This window comes from Sinocyclocheilus anshuiensis, unplaced genomic scaffold (assembly GCF_001515605.1).
Source record: "Sinocyclocheilus anshuiensis isolate Anshui unplaced genomic scaffold, SAMN03320099.WGS_v1.1 scaffold376, whole genome shotgun sequence".
Lineage (NCBI taxonomy): Eukaryota > Metazoa > Chordata > Actinopteri > Cypriniformes > Cyprinidae > Sinocyclocheilus > Sinocyclocheilus anshuiensis.
This window is the reverse complement of record NW_015558600.1, coordinates 412,540-427,147: the sequence shown is the minus strand read 5'-3', so window position 1 is coordinate 427,147 and position 14,608 is coordinate 412,540. Positions and strand designations below refer to the sequence as shown.

The following is a 14,608-nucleotide window of genomic DNA, read 5'->3' as shown; positions in this document are numbered from 1 at the left end:
TTTTGTTTTTTTTGTTTTTTTCAATTAATACAATTTTTGGTTTTCTTTTTTTATTATTATTTTTTATTTTGTGTGTATATGGAATAAATGAAAATATAAACATTTTAATATATAAATATAAATGGAATAAAAAAGTAATATTTAGTAGACTAGTTATTAATAAAGGGTGATGTGGTTCTTCTACAGGAGACACGTCTTAGGGAGGGCATCGTCAAACTGCAGCCTCACGAGGAGCCGTTACGCTCTGAGCTGTTGAGTGGGAAGTTAACTGTGTTGGTAAGTTCATATTATCAGGGCTGTATCTTCATAAGGGCTGTTTATGCTCTTTAAATCTGGGAAATGAGGTTACTGGTTCACAAATGGAAAAAAATGCTGCGCTAAGTTTTCCACTTTGATAATTACAGCTGCAGAGTCACTGATGCGGTTTCACTTCAACATTTCAGCCCTGTTATTATAACCAGGTCAACAAAGAATCTGCAAAATTCATTCTTTAAATATTTTAGCTTATTTTGCCTTGTGCTGCTCTCCTATTGGTTAAAACGGGTCTGCATTCTGACATCTGATTGGACGCTGTGGAGGCAGGACCCCTTGAGTTCATCCGATACTTCATTGATCCTCCTCATCTTCTTGTCTCCTCTCCTCACATCCTGCCATCTGTATTTATAACCAAGAGAGATACACATAAGTCCCGTGTATCTCATGAGTCATCAGATTATTGAAATATGTTATTGACATAAATATTTAATAAATGCTAAAGCTGTATGCTTGCACATACGGAAATGGGTCAGCTGAAAGTGAATAAACCATATTTATTGTCTTGTTGTATGGCAGAGATAAATATAATGCTTCTTTACAGATGGGACATGTTGGAGTGAGTCATCGTTCACAGCTCAGTGAGACAAGCTCTGTTCTGCCCCCGTGTGTTCACAATTAAAACTACTCCTCAGTTAAACTATAGGATGTTTGGAAAAGCTTCCTACACTTATTTTGTTAAAGGAGGTGATAGTGACTGTCCTGACATTTTTATTTTATTTATATGCATTCATTTTATTATTTATTTTATCATTATTATATATTTTTAAATTTAAAATATGCACAAAGATTAAAAATGTAATACTACTGTATGTATTTGGAAGAGCATACTACTGTATTTTTGGATCGTTATTTATTTATTCATTTATTTATTGATTGGGTGATATATTTATCGATATATTCGTTAGTTTTATTTTTCATCATTAATATATTTTTATTTTAATTCAACATTTGCACAAAGTAGATAACATTTTTTTAAACCTCCATATTTATTTGGAAGAGCATATTACTGTATATTTGGATATTTATTTATTAATTTTTTTATTTTTTTATTTTATCTCTTGTTTTAATTCAGAAATTGTACAAAGTTGACAAAAAATGTAAAACTACCGTATTTGAAAGAGCATACTGCTGTATTTTTGGATATTGATTTATGTAGTTATTTATTAATTCATTCATGCATTCTATTATTTTTAATGTATTGCTTTAAAAATTGAAAACTACCGTAATTATTTCTGAATTGCTTCTGAATTCCATTCTAAATGAATGAATTAAACATGCAATCAAGTGAGGTTGTGTGAGCATTTATCATTCCATAATGCATCCTGTTTCAACATTTAGTATGCAGTGCACTAGTACTCCAAAGCGTTGAGATGACTGACATGTAAACATTAAAACATGACTGTTCTTTTTTGTGAGATTGAGATTTTTTTTTACACTGTTCTGGTATCAGGGTGTCCGGGACCCGTCTGGCGCATCCATCGCCCTCTACACGGCTAAACTGCACCATCCCAGCAAAACAGGAAACCATGTGGTTCTTCAGGCCCTGTTCTACCTGCTGGACCGAGCTGTGGAGAGGTAACCAATATACACTACCTCTCAAAAGTCTGGGGTCATCATGTTTTTTTTTTTTTCATTTAAACTTTTATTTAAACTTTTTTTTTATTCATCAAAGAATCACGAAAAAAATTATCATGGTTTCCACAAAAATATGAAGCAGTACAACTGTTTTCAGCATTGTTAATAATAATAAATGTTTATTGTGCAGCAAATCCGCATATAAGAATGATTTCTGAAGGATCATGTGACACTGAAGACTGGAGTAATGATGCTGAAAAAAATTCCGCTTTGCATCACCGGAATAAATTACCTTGTAAATAAATAATAAAATAGAGATGTTATTTTAAATTGTAATAATATTTCACAATATTACTGTTTTTACTGTATCTTTGATCAAATAAATGCAGCCTTTTCAGAAGAGACTTTAGAAACATTAAAAATCTTAATTATTCCGAACGTTTGACTGTTGTGTGAAACCAGAGATTTTAATATCAGAAAATGGCTTATTATCATGATTTGCAACATTGTAGTTCTCTCTTTGTTTCCTGTAGTTTTGAGACTCAGAGAAATGGACTGGTCTTCATTTATGACATGGCTGGATCCAACTACACAAACTTTGAACTGGACCTCAGCAAAAAAATCCTCAATTTGCTGAAGGTGAGTTTTAGTGTTTTATCTGTATGTGGTTTTCCTGTTTCTGATGACGGCTGTCTGTTCATGTTCAAAAGTATGAGCAGAGCTGAGTTATTGGAGTGTACTTGAGAGTTGGGGGGTTTTTGGGGGGGAGGTTTAGATAAATCAGAAAAATCTGTTTTCCAACCTTCTGCAGGGTGCGTTCCCAGCACGGCTGAAGAAAGTGCTTATCGTTGGAGCTCCTGTGTGGTTCAGGGTCCCGTATAACCTTTTAAGTCTGTTACTGAAGGAGAAGCTCAGAGAACGGGTTGGTACACACACGTTTATATGGCAATAGCTGGTTTAAATCAAAACCAGCAGAAGCTGGCCTGTTAGACCATCTTGGTCAACCTGGTTAGAGCTAGTAACGCCCTGGTTAGGCTGTTAGGGACTGGTTGACTAACTTGACCACTTTAAAGGGATAGTTCACCTAAAAATTAAAATTAGCCCATAATTTACTCACCCTCAAGCCATCCTAGGTGTATATGTCTTTCTTCTTTCAGACGAATGCAGTCAGAGTTATATTAAAACTGTCCTGGCTCTTCCAAGCTTTAGAATGGCAGTGAATGGCTGTTGAGATTTTGAAGCCCAATGAATTGCATCCATCCATCATAAAAAGGGCTCCGGGGGGTTAATAAAGGCCTTCTGAAGTGAAGCGATGCATTTGTGTAAGAAAAATATCCATATTTAAAACTTTATAAACTGTAATCTCTAGCTTCCACTAACTGTCGTTAATAAAGGCCTTTATTAACCCGCCGGAGCTGTGTGGAGCACTTTTTATGATGGATGGATGCACTTGTTTGGGCTTCAAAATCTCAACAGCCATTCACTTCCATTATAAAGCTTGGAAGAGCCAGGACATTTTTAATATAACTCCGATTGCGATTGAAAGTCATACACACCTAGGATGGCTTGAGGATGTGTAAATCATGCGCTAATTTTCATTTTTGGCTGATCTGGTTGTTTCTGGTCTATGTGCTTAACCCACTTTTTTCATCTTTTGTGGCATTTTGTGACTGCATTATCAGTTTCGTTATCTGTTCTCAGGTTCAAATGGTGAAGATGGGCGACCTGCGACAGCATCTGCCCAGAGACTGTTTACCTGAGCACCTGGGCGGCTGTTTGCCTCTGGACGTGCACAGCTGGAACCTGCAGCTGCTGTCCGAGCAGAACGGGCGCGTGGACCCCGTGGATGAGCTGGTGGGGATTCCGCTGGAGAACACGTCCATACACATCCCTGGACCTGAGGTCATGAGTCTGGCCGAGCTCATGGCCCACCTGAACCGGGCCCAGCGCAGCGGGATCTACCTGGAGTATGAGGAGCTTCGCAGAGAGCAGCCACCTGGAACCTTCACCTGTGCGCTGTAAGTGTGGACACCTACGGGACTTTACCCTCCATAATGTGGGGTATTTCAGAGTAAAACAGACTTTGATTTCATGTTGTCATTGAACTGCAGGGCTGCTCACAACCAGGAACGGAATCGCTATGGCGACGTGCTGTGTCTCGATCAGACTCGTGTGCGACTCAAAGCAAGGAGAAATGAGGTTTGTGCTATCTGAAGTCATTCATTTTAGGCCCTCTTAGAGTGATCTTTGCTCCCATTCAAAAATTAGGGGTGGTTTTTAATGTTTTTGAAAGATGCTCAACAAGGCTGCATTTATTTAATCAAAAATACAGCAAAAACAATAATATTGTGAAATATCATTACAATTTAAAAGAACTGTTTTCTATTGTAATATATTGTAAAATGTCATTTATTTCTGTGATCAAAGCTGATTTTTCAGCATCATTTCTCCAGTCTTCAGTGCCTCATGATCCATCAGAAATCATTCTGATATTCTGATTTGCTGCTCAAGAATTCAGTGTTAAAAACAGTTGTGCTGCTTCATATTTCTGTAGAAACCATGATGCATTTTTTCAAGCTTCTTTGATGAACAGAAAGCATGAACAGCATTTGTAACATAAAAGTATTTCTGTCACTTTAGATGAATTTAATGCCTTGCTGAATAAAAATATTAATTCCTTAACTTACTGACCCCAGATTTTTGAAAGTTCCGATTGGACACTGATCTTGTTTTCTTTCCACAGAGATCAGACTACATAAATGCCAGCTTCATGGATGGATACAAACAGAAAAATGCATATATTGGGACTCAGGGTAAAAATCACCGTATTTCACCCATCATATTTAGGGTTATGATTCTTAACCTGCACTGGAACTGATGCATTTGTTGTTTCTTAACAGGTCCATTGGAAAAAACCTACGGTGATTTCTGGAGAATGGTTTGGGAGCAAAGTGTGCTTGTCATCGTCATGACAACAAGGTGAGATGTCACAGAGAGTCTAGTTAACAAATATAGATGAAATGATGTGTAAATGATGTAGCCAGACTTTTTACTATTACCAGGAAGTCTGGTCCAAATTGCCACTTGTTCAGGCCAAAATCCACCCACTTAGGGTGGACCTATATAAAGTGGTTGACCGCTATTCGGTCTTCTTATGTGAAGGTTCACATAAATCACATTTAACCAGAGAGCAAAATATAAAGTACAATTGTACTCATGAGTTCACATCTGCTTGCTATAAAATGTTTCAAAACTCTTGAATATCTTTTAGAGATTGTGGCACAAACTTTGGCAAATCTACTAACTAATTTGTCCTCAGAAGTTCTCATTGTAGCAGCCTGGGAACATAAATACAACTTTGTTTCCTATTGGGCTGATCAAATGAACCCTGACTCCTAGAAATATATAGAAGTCAGCCAATCAGATTTGAGCCACTTGTTAAAAGTTTTTCTGTAGAGCTGATCTGTTCTGAGATCAGATTAGAGCTGTGCCATATGGATGCTGTCACGGTAGATTACGAAGACCGCTGCTTAGAGACCTGTGTGTGAATGTATGTGCGCAGGACGGATGAGGGGGGCCGGAGGAAGTGTGGACAGTACTGGCCCAAGGAAGAGGGCGGTCAGGAGGTGTACGGGCACATCGCTGTGGTCAATCACAGAGTGGACAAACATGCACATTTCAACCAAACCACACTTGAGCTGCACAACACTGAGGTACCACACATACACCAGTTTTTATATTTTAATGTTTTCAATAAACAACAAGTCGGTAATTATGATTTATATAATCATTTCAGTCTCACCAACCACCTAATGTGGCTGTAGTATTGCTGGGTGATATTACTAATAAATTAAATTTCAGTATTTTTCAGCTTTTTGATGGTATTTGAGCTCTGTCTTGATGTATTTGCTCTGAATTGGCTTAAAAGCACTTTTAAGCATCATTTCAGCCCAATACCCATTATTGCATAATGGTTTCAAAATATAAAATACAATAAATACCTAGTTACGTAATTTCATGTTATTTTTTTCCACAGTTTTTTATTAAATGAAACAATGAAAAAAACATTTAAATACTTTAATTTATATGCACGAATAACATACAATGCATAGTAATAAATGGCAATAGAATTTTTTTAATAAATAAATAAAATAAAGAATATAAAAGATACAAATTTAATAATTTGTCCAATTTATATATATTTTAAAATGCAATTTTATTCTTGTGATGCAAAGCTGAATTTTCAGCATCATTACTCCAGTCTTCAGTGTTGCACGATCCTTCAGAAATCATTATGATATATCGATTTGCTGCTCAAGAAACATTTCTTATTATCAATGTTGAAGACAGTTGTGCTGCTTAATATTTTTGTAGAAACAGTGATACATTCATGATTCTTTGACAAATAGAATGTTCCAAAGAACTTTACTATTGCTTTTGATCAATTTAATGCATTCTTGCTGAATAAAAGTATAAAAAAAAAAAAAAATTTTATCTTTTAAATGGTAGTGTACATATTAACTAAATGAATAATCTTTGGGTATCTTAATAATGCATTTAAAAGACAATATTCACAATTTTCAGCTGTATGTCTGCAGCAAAATCATTGCAAATATATATTAAATATTTAATATACATCGGTCACTCCAGCCATAGAGGTATGCACATAACACGATAACAGTTCTCTGATTTGTAAGAATGATTCAAACTGAAAAGTCATGAATTTGTGAGTCTTTTGGACTGATTCTTTAAAGGAATTGCTCATTAGATTCATTTGTGAATCTACAGTGGTCACACAGGCTGTTTTATTTTTGAATCAGCCAACAAAGACAAGCGACAGAAAGAAGTGTTATTTATGTTTCACAATACACAGCCGTTTTATGTCATCACATTCAATTCAGACTGTCAAATCAGAACTAAAATATAGCTTCCTTTGCTGTGGCACTGAAGATTGAGGTTCTATATATCTGGCTTTGAAGAAAAGTAAAGTGGAACTTTGTCTGAACTTATTTTATTTTCTCAGACATTCGAACAGAGACAGGTGACTCATTTTCAGTTCCTCAGCTGGCCTGATTACGGGGTCCCATCCTCCGCACTGTCTCTGATTGACTTCCTGGGTGCCGTGAAGCACCAGCAGCAGTGGGCAGTCCAGGCTTTCGGCTCACAGTGGAGGGGTCATCCGCTCGACCCACCCATGGTGGTCCACTGCAGCGCCGGCATCGGCCGGACTGGTCAGTAATTAAACGCACCACAAAAACAAATCTACATATTAATGAGCCGCTTAAAAGGTCCAGCCAAAAATGAAAATTCTGCCATCATTTGCTAAACCTGTATGACTTACTTTCTTCAGTGGAACATGAAAGATAATTTGAAGAATGATGGTAACCAAACAGTTACCAAAATATAATGGAAGTCAATAGGAACCAAAATTATTTGGTTACCAACATTCTTCAAAATGTCTTCTGTCATGTTCCACAGAAGAAATTCAGTCATACAGGTATAGTAAATTAACATAAAATTAGATATTTTGAAGAATGTTTGGATATTGGTGACCAAACCGTTTTGATTCCCATTGACTTCCATTGTATGGACAAAAACACAATGGGAGTCAGTGGGAACCGAAACTATTTAGTTAGCAACATTCTCCAAAATATTTTTTTATGTTCCACAGAAGAAAGTCAGTCAAACAGGTTTAGTAAATGAACATAAAAGAAGATATTTTGAAGGATGTTGATAACTAAATAGTTTTGGTTCCCATTGACTTCCATTGTATGGACAAAAAAGACAAAGTCAGTGGGAGCCGAAACTATTTGGTTACCAACAGTCTTCAAAATATCTTCCTTCATGTTTCACTGAAGTAAGAAAGTCATACAAGTTTGTAACAACTCTAGGGTTAGAATTTTGGGCGGACTGTCCCTTTAATGGCTTATCAGACTGACTTCCTCTGCCCGCAGGTACTTTTTGTGCGCTGGATATCTGCCTGTCCCAGCTGCAGGACGTCAGGACTCTTAACGTTTGCCAGACGGTTCGACGGATGAGAGCGCAACGTGCCTTCAGTATCCAAACACCCGAGCAGTACTATTTCTGCCACACCGCCATCCTCGAGCACGCCCAGAGGCAGGGCCTACTTTCAGCCAATCAGTGAGCAGCAGGGCCCACTTGTAGCCAATCAGAGACCGAAAAGGTCTAATCTCAACCAATCAGTAAGAGAAAAGGCCTGCTCTCCTCCAATCATAAGACAATACTCGTTCTTGATTGATCGGCGACTCTTAGACAGGATAATTCCCAATTAAAATCACTGGGTTTTTGATTAATCTGTCATTATCAAAAGACAGGCAGCATAAATAGTAACCATAACTGACTCCGTATGAAGAGGGTGTCTAAATGTTCAGTGATCCAGCTATAGTGTAGTCTATGTAATGTTGTGCTGCATTTTGTGCAGTTTATTGTGAATTTGTCAAAATTCATGCATTTCACATGAAGCTTCAAATCAGCCGTGCTCAAATGTGATCCAGGACAAACGAACGTACCGAACATACAATTTCTAGAAATTGGAGTCATTTGTCATGCTGTAGGTCTTTTTATTTCATAACACCTCAGACCAACTGTCCGTTCTCGTGTTTATGTGGGGTTAATTTGCCCACAAACAAAGTCTTTATTTACTCACAATCATGTCGTTTCAAATCCATTTTACTTGCTTTTTTCTGTGTAACAGCTGAATGTAATTCTGCTCCTTTTGTGTTTCACAAAAGAAAGGAAGTCATACAGGTTTGAAATGATGTAACAGTGAATTTTTTTTTTCTTCTCTCTTTTCATGAGTTTCATACTCATGTCTGACCCATGGGATGCAGTCATTGCACACTAGAGATTTTTATGTATTTGCTGGAATTGAATGCAGGCTTATTGTCTCAATTCTGCCTGTATTCTGTATCAGGAATGTCTCTGTGGTTTGTAGGACATTTTTGCAATTGCATATGAAGATGATGGTTTAGACGGCCAGGATGAGGAAAAGTCTTCTTCACATCAACTGGGTGGATCGGTAAACCTCTATAACGCAACAATTATTCAACTGATATAGTCTTTATTTAGTCTGGTGTAAATGTGAGATGGCTAAATTGAGTCATTTACACTTGTAATCATTTTGTCTGTTAATATTGTACTAATAACCTATTTAAAGTATCTAAACGCTCCTGTAAAGTGCATTTAGAATCGCTTTTTATTTTGTTGTGGGTTGAAAGAGTCTTTGCTACTGAATTCATATTGAATTTCCTTGTAGTGAAGCATCTGTACACACTCCCAATGATTCCAGGATCTGCAGTCCTGCCTTGATGGGCACACAATGTGACCAATTGTATTTTTCTATTACACCCAAACTTTGTCTTTACTTATTACTCCCAAATATATATATATACGTAAATTATATTTTCTTTTATATCCAATTTTATCTTTTATTTCTACTTGTTTCTTATGGAAAAACTAACCTGTAATGTCAAGCTTGTGATTATCAATAAGTTTGCAGCTGTTCTGTTAGTGATGATAAAGTGCTTTGCTCTGCCGTTAAAGAAACTTATTCCTCATGTACGTTTGGATTGAGTGAAATGTTTATGTGAAAAGACTGTACAGGTTTCGGCTGTCTTGGTGTCCATCTCGATCTCAGAACCGAGCTGTTCAAACTGCAATATCATTTGAGAAAAACCAAATCAAAACCATGTGTTTTAATGTTTATTAAAGCGACAAACAGTATTGACTGAGTGTTTTAATTGAAACTTTCACAACTAGATTAAAGGTCCTGTAGTGGTTTCCAGTTCAAAAATGAATAGTTATTAACCTAAAGATTTTTATTTTTTTTTTGGAAAGAATACGAATTTTTGCAAAAGTGTGCCTAACACTTACAGAAGAATATATGTTCTGTTATATATGTTTTTTCACCCACAGTATGAGTTTTTAAGAGACTTTATTCATATTAATGCTAAACTTTATCTAGTATTATATGATTTTGGTGAAGTACATACAACAACAAAAGCTGGTAAACAATACTGCAAGTTAATTTTACGTCCAATACCACATATAAAATAATAGATATGGCTTAAATACCTGTTGCAGAGTGCAAGAGGAGCGGCCCGCGCTTATTTAGCCAATCAGAAACCTTCTCTACCTGTCGATCATTTTGAGCATTCTTTACTGAGCTGCCTTTCGAAGGCGGGGTTTTGGCGAGGGGCGTGTTCTAACTCAGTAATAACTGGCGGATTTTAGCAAAGGGTTAACATAAGTGTCACATCTCCGTCAGTGGCATATAGTCGAATTCAAACGGTGTTATGAAGGTAAAATGACGTCAAAAAGATTTGCATACGCATATTATGAAGCTTTAGGCTGGACTCCCATGTGTTCATACTGAATTGCGAGCTGGTGTTAACATTATTTGGTTTGGTTTGGCTTTACATTGAAATGTCATAATCTGCTTACACCAGTGAGCTGATGTTAAACTTTATAATCAAAATGATGTTATGTGACAATGCTCAACACTATGGTATCACTATGGTATCGTTACACGATAGTATTACAGATGATAAATGGTGAATAAGTTAGAGATAACTTTTAATAAATATTTTAGTAATATTTTGTAAAATCCTCTTATATTACAACGTTAAATAAAAAATTATTACTGTTGGTTCAATTATTATTGAACCAAATTTGTGTTTAAAAATGGATCAGTAGACAGGTGAAATTATGCATGTATTAGGCTAGTGCAGATACTAGACCTTCTTCAAGTATCATCAAAATTACAATATAATATTACAATAAACTAATATATCATATAGCCTGTTAAGGAAGAGAAGGAAACTACACAGCTCGAAATTCAGCTGTACATATCGGTTTATTTCGGGAACTTTTTGCCCCACATACACAAGTCATTCAGACATTTGCAACAGTTAGTTTTTTTACACATACAGATTGGTTTTATGCAGTCAATCTGTTTTGCAGTTCTTTAAACTGTTATTTTCGCTTGCAAATCACTGTTCACAGGCTTGCAGTGCTTTTGACCGTCTTTTGGCGAAAAAAACGTGCCAAAAGTGTAAGCGCGGAAAAATGGAAGTCAGAAGCATGCAGATCATATTTATTTTGCGTTAGCATGAAGCTGCAGTTTCACAATACACGAATTACACTTACCAGTAACAGTAAAATGCTGCAAATATTTTTTTCTTGCACTTGAAACGCGATTTACACCTTTACAAAGCTTCTCTTGCGCATGCAAATTTAATTTACGCTTACAGTCTTCTGTACACTTCCACAAATATTACCCTGCGTATGCAAATCTTTTTGACGTCATTCTACCTTCATATGTTCTTTAAGAAATATCTGATAACACACATTTTGCGCATCTGGTTTCATTGCAAAGTAAATATTAATCCAAATTACAAAGTAAAACACTTAGTGCAATACTACAGGTGTGTCGAAGCAGCGAGTGCGCAAGTGCGCATTTGGCGGGTCGTATTCAAATCAAGATGACGCATGCCGTCACGTAGACCAATGGGAGGAGAGGGGGGCGTTCCTAACTATTTGTTCCAAACACGAACCCGGAGTGCGAGGCTCTTTTTCGCAGGTATGTAGCAGCTGGGAAAAAGAAAACAAATTTATGTTGTCCTCTTTTGACCGAATATGTGTTTCTAGCGGTGTTTGAGTGCTTTCTGCAGGGGGCTGGTCGTTCAGGAGATTTTAGTGTGTTAATCGGGCTGTTCGGTCGATCATGGCACATTGAGGGGAGAAAAAGGGGCAAAGCTTTGGCCAACTGAAGCAGCAAAGAAACGTATCTTTATGTTATGACACACAACCCCATCTGTGTGTGTCCGATGCTTTCTCGAGGGCTTTTCTAACTTGTTTTTGATCTGAAGGCAGATCTGCAGCTCTGTCTGGTGTTCAGAGGGGGAGGGAAGAGGTGTTCAAACACGGTTAGACATTTTCCCCTTCAGTCTTCCCAGTAAACAAAGAATATTAGATCAGCTGGCGTGTCTGTGCTGTGATATATGATCGGAGCTGTCGTTTCACATCTTCGTATGATCACATTAGCGAGTCCGTGTTCATGCGATCAGATTTTTAGTTCCCATTTTGACTTTGGGTCTGATTACTAAAGGACAACATGTCATGATAGAGGCGTGTGTGGTTGTGGTGTCATGTTCGTGTGTGCTTGTTCAATCCAGAAATCACGAGAGATCGTGAAATGTGTCCTTAATGAACGTTTGAGGGTGTTTATACGCGAATCTTTTGTTCGGTGTCGTGTTATTGCGCTCGCGGACATGCTGAATATTTGAACGCTTTGCATCGAAATCCGTCCGAACTTGTTTATTCTGTGAGTTTGAGCTGTGTAGGTTCGCGTTGTTTCGGGTTTTGTCCGAATTTTAAGCGAGACGCTGTGCACGCATACACGCGTGAGCCTCAGCTCTGACTGACTGCGGACGGACGGGGCGAGAGGAGGAATCCCGGGCACCAGCTTAAGCCCCGCCTCTCGTGGGCGGAGCGTGGCAATATGAGCCTCACGTCATACATAACGCCCTCTCAGAGCGCCCGACCAATTCGAATAGACGATTCCGCCGCGTATACGCCCCTGTGGGCTTACGTCATGCTTTTCGCGTTCTCGGCGCGCCTGGCCAATCGGAGTCGACATTTCTATAAGAGGCGTTCCTTCAATTAAATTCTTCATTCTGATTGGCCAGCTGTTTTGAGGGGGCGTAAAGAATGACGTAACCACAGGCAGGAAGTTCAGGAAGCTGCTGAAAGCATTTTTCAGACGTAATGCCGCGATTTTATATCACAAAGAGTGATGGTGGCGCATTATAGTAAAATTAAGCCCGACCAGATCGCTACTCACTCTCCAGTCTTAAAAGAGGTCGAGAGTACGTTGCTGCTCAAAGCCAGTCGTTGTTCGAGGAGATTGATTGTGTGTGTGTGTGTGTGTGTGTGTGTGTGTCTGTGTGTGAGAGCGAGAGAGAGAGATAAACAGCAGAGGGTTTGGGCTCAACCCCCCTAACAATGTAATATTTGTCTGAGTGACAGTCGAGAACTTCAATAAAAACACAACCCTATGTCTTCTCCCGAGCAAAGAGCCAATCAGAGACCAAGTGGGCGGAGACTGTTCTCAAAGCCTATGTTAGCCACGCCCCTCCTCGGCGCTTGTTTTCAGCAGGAATTTTCTGCGTTAGTTGTTTTTAAACTCAGTTTTAATGCGTTTTATCGGTGTTTTCGGTGTGAGTTTTAATATTTCGGTGACATTTTAACAGCGGTGGTGTACTATAAGCGCAGCTAGCAGAAGCGGGTGAGTCTCAGAGGTATATAATACCAGTTTTATTCAGTATTTCTGAACTTTTTTTCCTCTCAATAAGATGTTTGTCTGTCAGACTGAAACTTCCGACCTTTAGTTTTCTTAGTTTATTTGATAAAAGCGAAATTCCCGACTAAACTTAGTCACTTTTAGTCGCGGGTTAGCAAGTTAGCATTAACTGTCTGCATGTGCAGGAGACGCGCACACACACACACAAAGCACATGTATATACACACATACATTTATATACGCACTTATTTATACACACCTATGCATTTGCCTCATTCAGTCATTTATATATGCAAATACGCATATACTCACCATGCACATGTATATTTATATATACATTTGCGCACTATTGCTCATGTATATATACACACCATTCATGTTTGTATATACATATACATTTTTGTGGCCTTTATTCATCAGCTAGTCAGAGTCTAGAATAGTAGATCTCCTGTTGGTAATGGCTTGGACTACAGCCAAATCATGATGTTTAATTAGTTGCTGTCTTTGTCTTGTCTGTTCCAGGTCTTAGTTTCTGTCCGAGTATGAGTACAGCATGAGGAGGCGTTTAGAGGATCAGGAGCCAGTGTTCACCCCACAACAGCACCGGCTTCCCGGCAGCGCCGAGGGCTTCCAGCACAGGGTTCTTGCCCCAGCGCCTGCAGTATTCGAGGCTGTGGCTGACGGCATGCAGCCTACTCCAGGAATACAGTACCCGGTTCCCCAGGCGTACCAGGTGCGGATACACACCATCGTGATGCATTATAGCTCCAAGGAATATGTTCACACTGCATCCGTTTAATCCAGAGCGACTCCAGAATCTATCTATCAGTTAATCACATCCAAATAAAAGTTTACATAATATATGTGTATGTACTGTAGGGTTGTATCGATATACCGGTATGATGGTTTATCACAGTTTGAACGTGCACGATTATCATACCGTAAACACTTGCATATTTAAGTTTTTTTAATTTATTTATTTATTTTTTTTAAATGAATGAAAAAAAAAATCTCACCCGCATATGCATTGCATATGCAACTTATTTCCGCGCGGCTGCTTCATTCTGCATTCACTTGGCTACTTACACGCACGTGCAGCGGAGAAAATGACAGAGACAGAGATAATATCTAATCTCCATCCCCGCCGAAAAAAAAGTTACAATCTGCAGTATGGGAATACTTTGGATATTTAAAAAAACGAATGCGGGGTTGTCCTTTAGGACGGATCCAATTTGCAAAAAATGTGGACGCAATACATCCAACATCTTCGCTCATATTCGCGGACACCAACCCTGCGTGCAGATGAAGGTGTGTCGCATTAATAAGAAGTTATAAGTTAAGGGCATATGTTTTCCGTGAAGCAGAGGGAATCCCGGTGCAGTCGTGAACATGGAA

The 14,608-nt window shown here is 38.2% G+C and overlaps 1 protein-coding gene and 1 pseudogene across 2 annotated transcripts in view; both read left to right on the top strand.

Annotated features, from left to right (window-relative positions):
- The window catches only part of LOC107680145 (tyrosine-protein phosphatase non-receptor type 9-like), a 19,255-nt gene extending 9,630 nt beyond the window's left edge, over nt 1-9,625 (top strand). The window contains exons 3-13 of one of the 2 annotated variants that reach the window (XM_016475920.1): nt 187-276; nt 1,766-1,890; nt 2,424-2,529; nt 2,702-2,812; nt 3,592-3,908; nt 4,002-4,089; nt 4,634-4,703; nt 4,791-4,869; nt 5,453-5,603; nt 6,914-7,121; nt 7,845-9,625. In XM_016475920.1, coding sequence (XP_016331406.1) covers nt 187-276; nt 1,766-1,890; nt 2,424-2,529; nt 2,702-2,812; nt 3,592-3,908; nt 4,002-4,089; nt 4,634-4,703; nt 4,791-4,869; nt 5,453-5,603; nt 6,914-7,121; nt 7,845-8,035 — 1,536 coding nt within the window. In that variant the 3' untranslated portion in view covers nt 8,036-9,625. The remainder of the gene's footprint in view (nt 1-186; nt 277-1,765; nt 1,891-2,423; nt 2,530-2,701; nt 2,813-3,591; nt 3,909-4,001; nt 4,090-4,633; nt 4,704-4,790; nt 4,870-5,452; nt 5,604-6,913; nt 7,122-7,844) is intronic. The other variant, XM_016475921.1, reaches the window with a different exon arrangement.
- Nucleotides 9,626-12,961: 3,336 nt separating this feature from the next.
- Nucleotides 12,962-14,608, top strand: part of LOC107680140 (paired amphipathic helix protein Sin3a-like) — a 21,975-nt pseudogene continuing 20,328 nt past the window's right edge.